This window comes from Protobothrops mucrosquamatus, unplaced genomic scaffold, assembly GCF_001527695.2.
Source record: "Protobothrops mucrosquamatus isolate PMUCROS unplaced genomic scaffold, P.Mucros_1.0 scaffold3537, whole genome shotgun sequence".
In the NCBI taxonomy this organism is placed as follows: Eukaryota; Metazoa; Chordata; class Lepidosauria; order Squamata; family Viperidae; genus Protobothrops; species Protobothrops mucrosquamatus.
The window spans coordinates 177,022-190,059 of NW_015389505.1; the positions used below are offsets into that span (position 1 = coordinate 177,022).

The 13,038-nt window shown below is 66.5% G+C and overlaps 1 protein-coding gene across 1 annotated transcript in view; it reads left to right on the plus strand.

Annotated features, from left to right (window-relative positions):
• AGAP3 (ArfGAP with GTPase domain, ankyrin repeat and PH domain 3) overlaps positions 1-12,321 on the plus strand; it is a 23,727-nt gene extending 11,406 nt beyond the window's left edge. The window contains exons 8-14 of the mRNA XM_015827170.1: positions 2,782-2,961; positions 5,396-5,557; positions 8,889-9,043; positions 9,253-9,343; positions 9,699-9,921; positions 11,743-11,998; positions 12,106-12,321. Coding sequence (XP_015682656.1) covers positions 2,782-2,961; positions 5,396-5,557; positions 8,889-9,043; positions 9,253-9,343; positions 9,699-9,921; positions 11,743-11,998; positions 12,106-12,321 — 1,283 coding nt within the window. The remainder of the gene's footprint in view (positions 1-2,781; positions 2,962-5,395; positions 5,558-8,888; positions 9,044-9,252; positions 9,344-9,698; positions 9,922-11,742; positions 11,999-12,105) is intronic.
• The last annotated feature ends 717 nt before the right edge of the window (positions 12,322-13,038 follow it).

Sequence of the window (13,038 nt, forward strand, 5' to 3'; positions counted from 1 at the left end):
CCACCCCCCCACCCCGTCCAGTGGCAGGGAGTCCTTCCTGTTGGTCAGGCCTCGGGGTGGGGTCTCCCAGAGAGCATCTGGACTCAGAAAGGCCCCTTGACGTCCGAGCGTTAAAAGGACGGAGGAGAGACCTTCCCCCCCCTGCAATCTGCCCGCCGGTGCCTCGGGGTGGGGGTCTTCCCATCCACCTGCCCCCCCCCCCACATCTTCCTACCTGCCTTTCCAGGCCTGAGAGAGAGAGAGAGACCCCCCTCCCCAAACTGGCTCGGGGGGGTGCCCACCTGCCCAGCCTGCTCAGCCGGCTGCCTCCCCATCAGCCCCCCACCCCTTCCTGCCATCCGGGAGCTCCCCACACACACACACCTTATGGGGCAGATGCTGGCAGTGGATCGTGGCTGGATGGCTGCCCTTTGCCCTGCCTGGGCTGCCCTTGGAGACAGCCTGACGTGCGGCAGGGGACGCTGTCGTGAGCTCGCCGTGGCCACTGCCAGGCGGAGGGTCCCCAGTCTACGGGGCACTTCCTTTTGAAGTCAGAACAGCCCCCCCCTCCCGATGTCCATCCCAGCCCGTCCCTCCCTGTTCCCTGCCCGCCGAAGACCGGACCGGCCGACGCGCCTGAGGGATGACGGGGCTTTGGCGTGTGTGGCTGCGCTCGGAGCGTCAGCCGGAGGGTTCGCCGAGTGTTCCCGGGATCCTCTCGCCCACGAGGAGACTCCGGCCTGTGGCAGACGGGCTCCCGCGAGACACGTTGTAGAGCCGGCAAATATTTGCCTCGCAGGAGATGGCCTCGGAGGTCATCTGGCGGGACCCTCCGCGAGAGCCAGCCGGGAGATCCTTCGGGGTTCCCGTTTGACGTTGGGGACGTTCCAGCTGGCTCTTGAGGGGGGGGCTCCTTCTGTGCCTCTCCTCCTCGGCCTTGTCCTGCCAGTTTGGGGGGGATGATCTGGGGCTTTCCTCCCCCCCTCTTTTGGGCCTGGAAGGACACGGGCTGTGTCTCACACACACACACACACACACTGTAAATGCCCGCAAGCCTGGAGGCTGCCGCTGGCGTTTGGTTTGGGGGGTCCAGCTTCTCGTCTCCCCTCCGCAGCTGAAGAAGGTGGTGGGGCCACGGAGAGATTGGGGAAGCGGGGTTGGGTCGTGGCTTGCTGGCAGCCTCCCCTCGGCGGGCTGCCCCGCTCAGCCCCAGGCCCGCGAATTGTGCCAGTCTCCCCACAGCTCGGGGGCTTCTGCTCTTCTCAGATGAGGAGCCGGGAAAGGCAGCCCCTTTTGATGGCCTCTGGGGGCCCCCAGGAGACAGGCCCTCTTCACGTCCATCGGGCCAAGGCTATGGGGGTGCTCTCCTCCCTTGGAAGGGACATCTTCTGCCGGCGTCCCTGCTTTTCTTGGTTTGCTACACGGCGCCGCGGGGTCTCCGGATGGGGTCCCTCGGCATTCCCCACCCCGCCTGCTCCCCAACACGGCCTCCCTTTTCATCACACACACCCCCCAAGTTTAGCGAGGCACCCCTTGCGTTGCCCTCCATGAGGTCTGGCCCATATTGGGTTCCTTTGGATCCCGGACGGACCCCCCAGCCGGAGCTTGGTGGAGGCTCTTCCCAGCACCAAAAATGGGACCGGGAGCGGGTTCCGGAGGAGGGGCCGTTCAGGAGATACGGGGGGAGAGAAGCTTGACTGAGGGGGCCGCTCTCTTGCCCTCCCGCCTGGGGTCGGGCGGCTACCCGGGGCCGGTTTCACCCTCCCGGCAGGGCCGGCGGCAGCGGAAGAGATGGCTGCCGCGGAGTCGGGAGCCGAGCGCCGCAGCTAATTATCCTTCCGAGCCTGTCTTGTAAATTAAGGGCTAATTAGAGGCAGAGTCGGTGTCGTGGTTTTACACACGCTTTTGAGGCGCTGAACCTGGACGACGGGGGGGGGCGAGGCGCCTGAGCGGAGCACGTCTGCGCAGCCCTGGCAACCGGGCGGACTGAGGGTACGGCGTTGGCCGAGCGGGGGCTGGAATTTACACACACACACACACACACACACACACACACACACCCTGCTGGCAAGGCAGACCCCCGTCCTGGTGGGTCTCTCTGGCAGGTCTGGGTAGGTTTGGCTGGGCGAGGCAGCCCCCGGCCCTCCCCGGAGCCCCGTGGGCGGACCCCGTGCCGAGAGAGACGGTTGAGGTTCCCAGGGCAGACCCCATCGGGAGACCTTGCTCAAATAGGCCAGGATTAAGCAAGGATAGGGAGGGGGAGACGAGAGGGAGGGGAGGCCTTCCTTTCAGTGGCTGCTCTCCGTTTGCGGTTCGGGGCCCTACGTGGGCGCCAGGGAGCGTGCAAAGCAGGGCCCGTCTCCCGGTGGTTCAGGGCTTCGCTTGGGTGCCAAGAAACCAGGGGTCTACCACCCCAGGATGCCCGGATACTTCTTCCGTGGTGGCAACCTCTGTCTATGTGGGGAGCGCCTTCCGGACCCCCTCCGGCCCTTTCCGAGCTCTTGGTTTGGGTGGGGGTCCTGGCACAGCTGCCCTGTGGCCCCAGTTCGGCCCCGGTTCGTTCCTCCCAAAACGTGGCCTCCCAGGTCGGGCCGTGGATGTCCTGGCACAAAGCGGGGAGCACGAAGGACGGGACAGCCCTGGTTGAACCCCCGCCTGGCCTGACCGGGACCCCAAATCTGGTGGTGGGGTTTTCGCCTGGCTGGGCAGCTTCTTTCCAGGCTGGGGGTGGCTGGACGGGCAGCAGCCCTGCCGCTAGCCCGTCTCTCTCTCTCTCTCTCTCTCTCTCCCGCTTCCTCGCAGGTGCCCCCCACTCGGCCAGCAGCACCTCCCTGCACTCGGAGCGCTCGGGCAGCGGCACCAACCTGGGGGGGTTCAGCCTGAAGCCGGAAGGCAGCGGCATTCACCAGCGGTCCTACTCGGTCTCCAGCGCGGACCAGTGGAGCGAGGCGGTCGTCGTGACCAGCGGCGCCCCCAACGCAGGTGAGTGGGCGCACGCCGAGGGTGGACGTCGCTGCCCGTCCTCGGCTAAAACCGTCGGGAGAAAACCCTCCGCTTGGTCGTCCCCTTGGGGTACCACTCCCCTTTGTGCGGCCCCGGGCCCTCCGGGGTGGGAGGGGGGGCAAGGATGCCCCCTGCTGGCTCTCATGGTTAGGAAGACGCTGTCCTGGCTGGACCTCGACTGCCTGCTTCTCCTGGCGCTGCCCAGGCGGGGGTGGCTGCATGGAGCCTGCAAGGGGAGGATCTTCTCTGCGTCCCCGGAGGGAGAAGCCGGGCTGGCACCGGACCGCCAGGCAGGGGGCCGGCTGTCCTGACCCTAGGGCAGTGGGGCCAGCCCTTCCTCCGGCTGCCTGGCGCAGGGCCGGGCCTGCAGCCGGCTGAGCCGAGCACGCAGAAGCCCCCGCCGCTGCCTCTCGCCTCGCCCGCCTCCCCTCCCTCCCTGCAGCCCGGGTGTTTCAGGACAGTTGAGTGAATTAAAATAATTCATACATTTCCCAACGCAGCCACTTTGCCGAATTGGAAAATAAATGCTTCTGTGCGGCATCCATCACTCGGTGCTTCCTGGCTCGGCCGCCGCAGTAAAAAAGCCGTTAAACGCACATCAAGAGGGAGGCCGCCTCCGCGCGACGCCTGCTCGCCCCCTTGTCGTTCTCATTAGCGCGGCAGCCGCCCCCGCCCCCCCCTCCGCCCCCCCCTTCCCAGGGGCTTTCGCAGTTTAAAGAGAGCCTCTTTATGATCATTACCGGAGTCCGACTGCGCCGCCGCCATTTGGAGCCGGGGAGGCTCCTCATTTGTAACTGTGAAAAACTATCAATTTCAGCGCGCCTGGCGCAGCGCCTCCATCATTGGCCCATCAGCTCCCTGCTGGAAGCGAATTAATCAGACTGTTACTGCTGATGGGGCAGAGCGAGCGGGCGAGGGAGCGGGCGGCGACAGCGGCGGTAGTGGCGGCAGCCAGGCAGCCAGCCGGGGCAGAGGGCCCGGCCCGGATGTGTGGGGAGGAGCCGGCCCTGCCCTGCAGCAGCCCAACTCCTGACCCACAGACCGGTACCGGGTCCGGCAGGCCAGCAACCGGGCCACACAAAAAAACTGAAGCAGGCAGCACACGAAACCACGTGCCGTCCGGTCCGCGGGAAAAGCCCTCTCCGCGGAACCGGTGATCCCCTCTGCCCAAAAACATTGGGGGACTCTGGTTTAGGGCAGGGGTCCCCAATTCCTGGTCCGTGGACCAGTACCGGTCCCGGCATGCCGGCAACCGGTCCGCAGAGACGACCGAAGCTGCGTCCGTAGGGTGCAGGCAGCACGCAGAACCACGTACCGTCCGGTCTGTGGGAAAAGCCCTCTCCACGGAACCGGTCCTTGGTGCCCAAAAGGTTGGGGGGCTCTGATCTAGGGCAGGGGTCCCCAATTCCTGGTCCCTGGACCAGTACCGGTCCCGGCATGCCAGCAACTGGTCTGCAGAGACGAGCGAAGCCGCGTCCGTGGGGTGCAGGCAGCACGCAGAACCACGTACCATCCGGTCCGCGGGAAAAGCGCTCTGCACGGAACCGGTCACGGGCAGGGGAGGGGAGGGGCTGAGCAGTGGCCGGAGAGCGCCACGGGCCCGATGACGGGCAGCCCTTGCCTGGCGTGGGCGGCCAGCCTGCCTGCCTGCCTGTGTGAGGAGTTGGGGGGTGGCCCTCCCCAGAGCCACCCATAGGTTCGGTGGGGGAGCTGCTGAACATGGGGCCTCATTCCAAAGCGGACAGGAAGAGACGTCAGAGACCCCTCCCCACCCCTCTGCCCGGGGTCTCAATCTCCCCTGATTCACTTGCCCCCAACCCCGCCCTCTCCCAGAGAGTTGGTGGAGCATTTGGGGAGGGGGGGGCTGCTCTCCCTGTCACCCCATTGGGCCGCCCATTGGGGTGACAGGGCCGGTGGAAGGACGGTGCTGCCCCCTCCTCTCCCTCCTTGCCCCTTCAGCCCTGGGGGGGTGGTAGAGGGGCATGAGGGGGGGCCGGCGGCCCTGGCAGGGCGGCTTCCGCCCGGCGCTGATTGGAGCCACTTGGCTCTCCGCGGTTGGAAGCGAACGCCAGTGCTCTGATTTTGTTGCTGGTCTCTAATGAAATTTGACATTTAATGGCGAGAGCCGTGGCGGAGGGTGTGTATGTGTGTGTGCGTGCGCGCACGCGGAGCTTGTGTGTGTGACCGAGCTTGATTAGTGCACTCTAATTGACAGTAATTAGCCATCTCCCTGATTGTTTCTAATTCTGCTATTAATTGTAAGGAACAGTATGATTGAGGATAAATTTGGCGCGCGGCAGCTCCGCGACGTGTCTCTCTCTCTCTCCCGCGCCCTGGCAGGGGTCTGCCTGGGAGAGGGAGGGGGGTCCTGACTCTTTGCCCCCCTCTTTCTGCTTGCTCTCCCCCCCCTCAGCCAACGGTGCCAGCGACTCGCTCAGCTCCAGCCCCAACGTCTCCAGCACGGCCAGCCCCAAGCTGGAGCCGCCCCCGTCCCCTCATGCCAACCGGAAGAAGCACCGTCGGAAAAAGAGCACGGGCACCGGACGGCCCGATGGGGCGGGCAGCGTGGCGGAAGGTGAGAGCTCGGGCGCTTCTTCTCTGGGTGGGGGGGGAGGAGCCGGGCACGGGGCGGGGGCACCGGGGAGCTCCTGGGCCCTCCGAGTCTCCTGTGCTGGTGCAGAGAGCCGACACAGACGCCCTTTCGGTAAAGGAGGGGCGCGTGGCAGGCGGGCTCTGCTCTGGGCTTTGGGGGCAGCCGGTGGGGGGGGTGTTCACACCGAGAGAGTGTCTCTCCTGGCACGGCCGGCTGTCACAAAAGGACCCCGTTTGGCCCGACGGAGCGCATCGTTTTCCTGGGTTCCCACCACGCGATCGGACGCCCGTTGACCCAACGAGACACGTCCACGCCGTGCGTTGCAGGAAAGCTGGCCCGGATGTGTCCGGCGGCCTGGGGGGGAAGCGGTGACGCCGCCTTCCTCGCCCGAGGCTGTGCCATCTGGGGCTGCGAGTCCCAGCGCGGAAGACCCTCGGGTCGCTGCCCTAGCCTTGCCCCGGTCCTTGGTGCCGGCAGCGAGACGACGGTGGGAGGCCGCCTCGGGGTTTGGGCCGGGAAAGGGTGGGCGCCACATCACTGGCACGCCAGCCACAGGTTGGCACCCCGGGAGGAGGGCGGGCGAGGGGGAAGCGCCAGGAGGAGCCATGGATGCTTTGAAGGGTCATAAATCACACACACACACACACACACACACACAGGCTGCTGCTCTTTACCCGCAGCTCACAGCCCTCCCCCCAGCAGCCCTGGCCTCCCTACGTGTGGGCAAGGGCGCTGGCATCTCCCTCTGCCAGAGCGTCGGAGGGTCTGAGAGCATTGCCCCCCTGCCTGGGCCAGGACGACCGGCTGGCGGCCCTCGTCCACCCCGGGAGCACCTCTGCCCCACTCTGAGCTCTGCCAGCCGGCCAGGACGGGTGGCCCCACTTGACGCCCTCCCTTCCGGGGTCGGCCACTCACCCACTCCCCGGTGCCACCCTTTAGCGCCCGGCCCTCCTTCCCCTCCGGGAGCAGGGGGGGGATGTTTTCTTGTTGTTCTCCCCACCCTCGCCCGCCCCTCCCCGTGCTGCGCCTCGCCCGGTGGGGGAGAGGGAGGAGAGGAGGGGGTCCCGCCGCACTAATACAGGTTGCGAATATTGGGTTTAATGAGCTGCAAAATGAGGCGGCAGCCGAGTTGACGTTTACGAATGGCCCCCCGCCACAGGCAGACCCCCCAGTACCCGTTTTTTTTTTTGCTTGCGGAGTCCCCCAGCAAGCCTTTGTGCAAGGCTGCCGGGGGGGGGGGACAGCCCTCCCACCCCCATCCCGTGGCTGCAGAAGCAGGACAGGCCCAGGCAAGGGAAGGGGGGGCACACGCACATCCCACACCCGGAGTGGGCAGGGAACCGGTGGGGTCCACCAGCCTCCGGGTGGCAAGTGCCCCCCCCCGCTAATTTCCCCCTCGTTTGGAGGGCTGGTTGCCGTGGCAGCTGCCGGGAGACGAGGTCTCGGGGGTTAAGAGCCATTAAACGGGCGACAGGGCGTTCGCTCTCTCCGCCACTCCAGCCGTCGCTCCGTGAAGCACCATCCAAAAACCATCAGGCTGCGGCGGGCGGCCGGCCCCAGCCCTCAGGCCCTCACTCCTCCTGCCCGCTGCTGCCCACCACCGGCCGCCCGAGGTGCCAAGTCCTCGGCCGCGCCAGCCTCCCCCCTCCCTCCCACCCTCCCTCCCCCGCTCCCATCCCATTACGCAAATGTTCCTCTAATTTCTCAGTTGGTCAGTCACTGAGCTAATGAGTTGAGGGGGGGGGCTCGCCCCGGGGCCCCAGGAATGCAGGGGGAGAGGGAAGGGGAGGGCTGCGCAGGGAGGCTCCGTGCAGCCCCCTCCCTCCCTCCTTCCACCCTGTCTCCAAACTGAGCCCTTCCCCGCAGTGGGGCAGGGCAGGGGCACGGACGAAGGCAGACTGGGTGCTTCCCCCAGTAAGCTAGTGGGGCTGAACTGGACTGGGGAGGGGGGAGAGGAGACTGGTAGCACCTCCAGCCCAGAGGGTCCTCCTCTGCACACACACACCCCCCACAGCCTGCCCAGTGGGGAGACGCCGCTGCCCCCCATTCTCCCCATAGACGACCCCGGGGCTGGGTTGCAGCAGTGGGGCAGGGCAGGGGCGCGGACGGAGGCAGACTGGGTGCTCCCCCCAGTAAGCAAGTGGGGCTGAACTGGGCTGAAGGGGGGGAGAGGAGATGGTGGGCACAAGCGACAGAGGGGAAAAGGGGGGCAGCTCCAGCCCTCTGCGCCCCCCCACAGCCTGCCCAGTGGGGAGACGCCGGTGCCCCCCCCCGTGCTGCCCAACGCGCCTGGTGGTGTCTCGGGGGCTCTCGGAGCCCTAAAAAGCTCGATCCCCAGGGGCGTCGTTTCCCGAGAGGAAGGGGGAGCCGGCCTGGGGAGGGGGGGGCTTGTGGGGTGTCCCCCCTTTAGAAGAGCTGGCCCCTTCCTCAGTCTCCCAGGCAGCCCCTTGCTCGGCTGGGGTTTGGGGGCGGCCTCAGTGGACCTGGAGGAGGGGGCCGCTGAGCTGCAAGTGGGCGGGAGAGGGTCCCTGTGCCCGCCCCCCACTTTTCCACACAGCAGGGCTGAGCGGGTGGGCTCTGAGCCCAGCCAGGAGAGACCCCGGGGAGGGGGGGGATCAGCCTCGGCCTGAAGCACTGACACCCCTGTTCTAGCCCCCTCGGACAGGCTGGGAGGGGGAGAGGGAGAAATCTGGGGAGGGGTCCGGCCCCTTGCTCTGAAAGGAGACCCCCCCAAAATCTCTGGCTCTCTTCTGCCTGCTGAGCCCATTCGGCAACCCTCGGCCCATCGGCTGCCCCCCTCCCCGGATAAGACGTTCCGGCCGCGAGTCGGCCGGACTGCCGCAGCGGTCCCCGTTTGGGCCCTGCCCTTGCAGGCTGCCTCAGCGGCTGCTCCCTTGCGGGGGTCTCCGGGAGGGTCCGCGACCGGCCTTCTCCGACGGGCCCCTTTCTGAAGGCCCCTTCGGCTGGGCCTGATGGTCTCCGGTCCTCCTTTCCTAGCCATCGGGAAACCCGGGCGTCTGGCGGATGTGGGAACCCAGGAAAAGATGGCGCCCGTTCTGAAAAGGGCTGCCTTTGGGATGCGTTCCAGGGCGGGCCCTGGGCGATTTGGGCCCCTCCTTTCCCGAGGAGCCATTTTGGGGCGGAGCCTTTGCTACCCCTCCTCCAAAGGACGGGGGGGCGCTGGAGGAGACGGGCCGGGCGCCCCCTCCCCAATTCCTCTCTTTTTCTGGAGGCTCCGGGGTGGGGGGGGTGGGGGAAAGCACGTCGGCGTGGAAACTGAGACACCCCCCCCGCCTCGCCCCCGGCCTTGCAGACCAAGAGGAGAGCTTTGAGTTCGTGGTGGTCTCCCTGACGGGCCAGTCGTGGCTCTTCGAGGCCTCCACGGCCGACGAGAGGGAGCTCTGGGTTCAGGCCATCGAGAGCCAGATCCTGGCCAGCCTGCAGGGCTGCGAGAGCAGCAAGCACAAGGTGAGTGCGGCGGGGGAGGGGCGAAGGGGGAGGGGGGCTTCGGTCTCGGGTGGGGGGGACAGGCGGACGCGACTCTGCTCCGTTTGGGCTCGTCCGCCGGGCCGAAAGCTTCCCGGGGAAAGGCAGAGACACACATACACAGACACCGGCAGCTGTCGGTTGCTCTCCGGCTGCCCGCCGCAGCGTGGCTGAAATCCGTCCTCTTCTAGTCGCGGCTGGGCAGCCAGAGTGACGCGGTCGCCCTCCAGTCCATCCGCACCGTCCGGGGGAACAGCTTCTGCGTGGACTGCGACGCGGCCAGTGAGTAGCCGGGCGGTGAGGTGGGGGGGGCTTTCCCGTGTCCTCTCGAGCCCCCAGGAGCCCCCCCAGGTCTTCTCGGGGGGTTCCCCTGAGTGCAGGGGGCTTTCCCATATCCTCTTGAGCCCTCAGGAGCCCCCCAGAGCTTCTGGGGGGGTTCCCCTGGGTGAAGGGGTGGGGGGGTCTTTCCCGTGTCCCCTTGAGCCCCCCCCCAGGCCTTCCGGGAGCCGATGGACAGGAGGCTGGGCTCGGCCGTGGGAGGAGCTGACGGGAGGCTGGGAGGGGGGAGACCTGATTTGGGGAGGGGGGCATTCAGCAGCCGGGCTGACACCCCCCCCTTCCTCCCTCCCGCCCCTAGACCCGGACTGGGCCAGCCTGAACTTGGGCGCCCTGATCTGCATCGAGTGCTCGGGCATCCACCGGCACCTGGGCACCCACCTGTCCCGCGTCCGCTCCCTGGACCTGGACGACTGGGCCCTGGAGCTGGTGATGGTGATGACGGCCATCGGCAACAGCCTGGCCAACTCCGTCTGGGAAGGCGCCCCCAAGAGCTACCCCAAGCCGGGGCCGGAGAGCTGCAGGTAGGCCCGGACTCCGCCCCTCTTCCTTGCCCCTCTCGGAGGTGGGGGGTCTCCTCCTCAGCACACACACGCACACACACATATGGCTGAGGGCCTGTCCTGCCCCACCCACCCAGACCCGCCAGAGGCCTTGGGTGCCACAGGGAAGCCCGTACCACACACACAAACACACACACAAAACTGTTGCACTAAGCCCCGCAGGGTAATAAGACCCTTGCAGAAAACCCGGTTCGTCCCGCAGTCCGGATCCTCAAAGCCGGCGGCACCCGGGGCACGAGTTAACGCTGGGCCGTCTGGGTAACCCAGACGTTCGTCCGAATGGGTCAGCTCTGTGGTGTTTGTGTCGGGAGTGTGCGCGTTGGGGGCTGTCAGGAGGACCAGGAGGGGCAGCCCCAAAGCCTGAGAGGGATGCCCAGCCGGTGGGCCTCTGGAGGCCCCGGGTGAGGCGGAAGGAAAGCGGTTGAGGCTTTCCGGGCGGGGGTCCCTTTGGAAGGCCGGATTGAGGAGGGGCCAGGAAGGCCCAAGTGGATTTCAGGACCAGGCAGGCAGCCCCTCCGGTGGCTGAAATCCAGCCCGTCTCGTCTCGATTGTGCGACGTCTCTAATGCGGAAGCGCTCTGCCCACGGACGACGTGATTTGCAAGGTGGTTTAATGTGGGGGCGACTGCCGGAGAGTCAGGCGGGCCCACGGCTGGCTTTGGACCGAAAGATGTGTGTTTGTGTGTATCTGTGTCCCAGAATTTCTGTTGACTGTGGGAGAGCTTTGTTAAGGAAGCTTTTGCCCCGTCTTCCGGCTTCTCCCGCCACTCTCCGTTCTCAATTTAGGAACGACGACCCGGTTCATAAGTGAACCCACCTTCTCTTTTTCCCCCCCCTTGACTCGGCTCGTGGGAAGGTCGCAGGAGTCACTGCGACCGTCGTAAAGAGGAGCCTCTGAATTTTCTTACCCCGCCTGCTGCCCGCCCTGGACTTGTGGAGGGGGGGTCTTCATCCAGGAGGGGGGGGCAGGGGATTATCCTCCAGATATATTCTGCAGGGAGTTGGGGGGGGGCTGTGCTGGGTCAGGAGGTGCCAGGCAGGACTCCCCCCCCCCCGTTCTTCCCTCCGTCCGTCCGTGTGTCCCCCTCGGACCTCTTTCAGCTGAGACCCCGGAGGAGGCTCCCAAAGAGACGGGGAGGGGGCTGTCCTTGCCACCGCCTTTTGGGGTACACTCCTGGGCCCTCTGGTGAACCCAGCATGCCCCCCACCCACACCCACCCCTAGGAATGGGATAGAAGGGGTCCCCGCCCGGCTCGCTCCCTTCTTGTGGCCACCTGTGGGTTGGGGGGCTAAATCTCCTCCCTGAGAGGAACGGATGGGGGACATTCCTTTGCTCCGAGTCCGTGCCCCCCAGCTCGGAGGAGGAGGAGGAGGAGGCAGCAGCGGGGGGCTGCCCGGACTGGGGAAGAATGGGTTAAGTCGCCCCCTCCCGGGCCGGGCGGCCCAAGGGAAGTCCCGCCGCCTTGTCTGGCCGGGCCTGTCACTCACTCATCCGGACACCCAGACAACAGCGGCGGTCTGGGGGTCAGGGAGGCGAGCGTGCTCAGTCGGGACGCAGATGGCTAGAATAGGAGGCTAGATAGCGGGGTGCCGGCCGCATGGATCGCCCCCCGCCCTTTTGGTGCGTGTGCGGGAGATGGCAGGGGCGATAGCGCCGCCGTGCCCGTCTCCTTTCCAGCTGGGGAGTCCAGATAGCGGGGTGGCACCTCCCCAAGGCCCCCCTGACAGCCCGTCTCTCTCGCTCTCCCTCCCTCCGTCCCTCCCTCTCTTTTTCTCTGGGCAGGGAGGAGAAAGAGCGCTGGATCCGGGCCAAGTACGAGCAGAAGCTCTTCCTGGCCCCCCTGCCCCACTCGGACGTGCCCCTGGGCCAGCAGCTGCTGCGGGCGGTGGTGGAGGACGACCTGCGGACGGTGGTGCTGCTGTTGGCCCACGGCTCCAAGGAGGAGGTGAACGAGACCTACGGCGACGGGGACGGCCGGACGGCGCTGCACCTCTCCTGCGCCATGGCCAACGTGGTCTTCACCCAGCTGCTCATCTGGGTAAGGAGGGACACACAGAGGCACACACACACACACGCAGGCTGGGTCCTCTCCCACACACGCAGGACCCCCTCTGAACTCGGCGTGTTCTCCTCCCCTCCCTGCAGTACGGCGTGGACGTGAAGAGCCGGGACGCCCGGGGCCTGACGCCCCTGGGCTACGCCCGCCGGGCCGGCAGTCAAGAGTGCGTGGAGATGTTGCTGCAACACGGCTGCCCCGGCGAAGCCCCGGCCGGCAGCCTCACCCCGAGCCTGCCGCGCCGGAACATCAACAACAACGCCTCCTCCGGCACGCCGCTCTCCGAGCCGGGCTGCCCGGGCTAAGACGTCGTCCGGCGTCCTCCCCCGCTACCCACGCATGCTCCTCGCCCTCCTTTGGAGGCCCAAAGAGACTTATAGAGCTTCTGAAGAGGGGATGGGGTACCCTTCTGCAGCCCCCCCTCCCAAGAGAAAGGGCACGTGGACGCCGTTGGGGGTGCTGGGCAGGAGACCCCCCTGGTTTCCATCCCCTCCCCGTTACCCACGTCCCCCTCGCCGCCTTTTCTGCTTCTCCCAGGACCTGCTGCAAAGGCCTCAGCCCGGTGTGAGGACTCCGGGGAGGGGGGGGCAGGAACAGGGGGGGGGAGTGCGGTTTCGATGCTGGCTGAGACCTCCCGGCCCCCCTCCTCTGCCCCACCCGCCCCACCCCGGTTTCAAGTCACTTGTGTATAAAGTGTACATTGGAAATATTTATATGACAAGTCTGTAAATATGGGTTTTTTTGCCCCCCCCCCCTCGTTTGTTTGTGTGTCTCTCGGCAAGCGTGCAAGTGCGAGCGAATGTCGGGTTTTTTTTTCCCCCACAGCACAGAAGCTGCGAAATAAAGGAACTGCTCCCCCCTCTTCTGCAGTCGCTTTTGTGATCCTGGTTTGGGGGGACGAAGGGAGGGGGCCACAGAGCCAGGGAATCCAGGAGCCTTGTGGGGTGGGGGGACAGCCGACCCTCCTCTCCCATCACGAGCCGCTCTTCCTTTGGGACCTGAAGCGACCGGGAGGGGGGGGG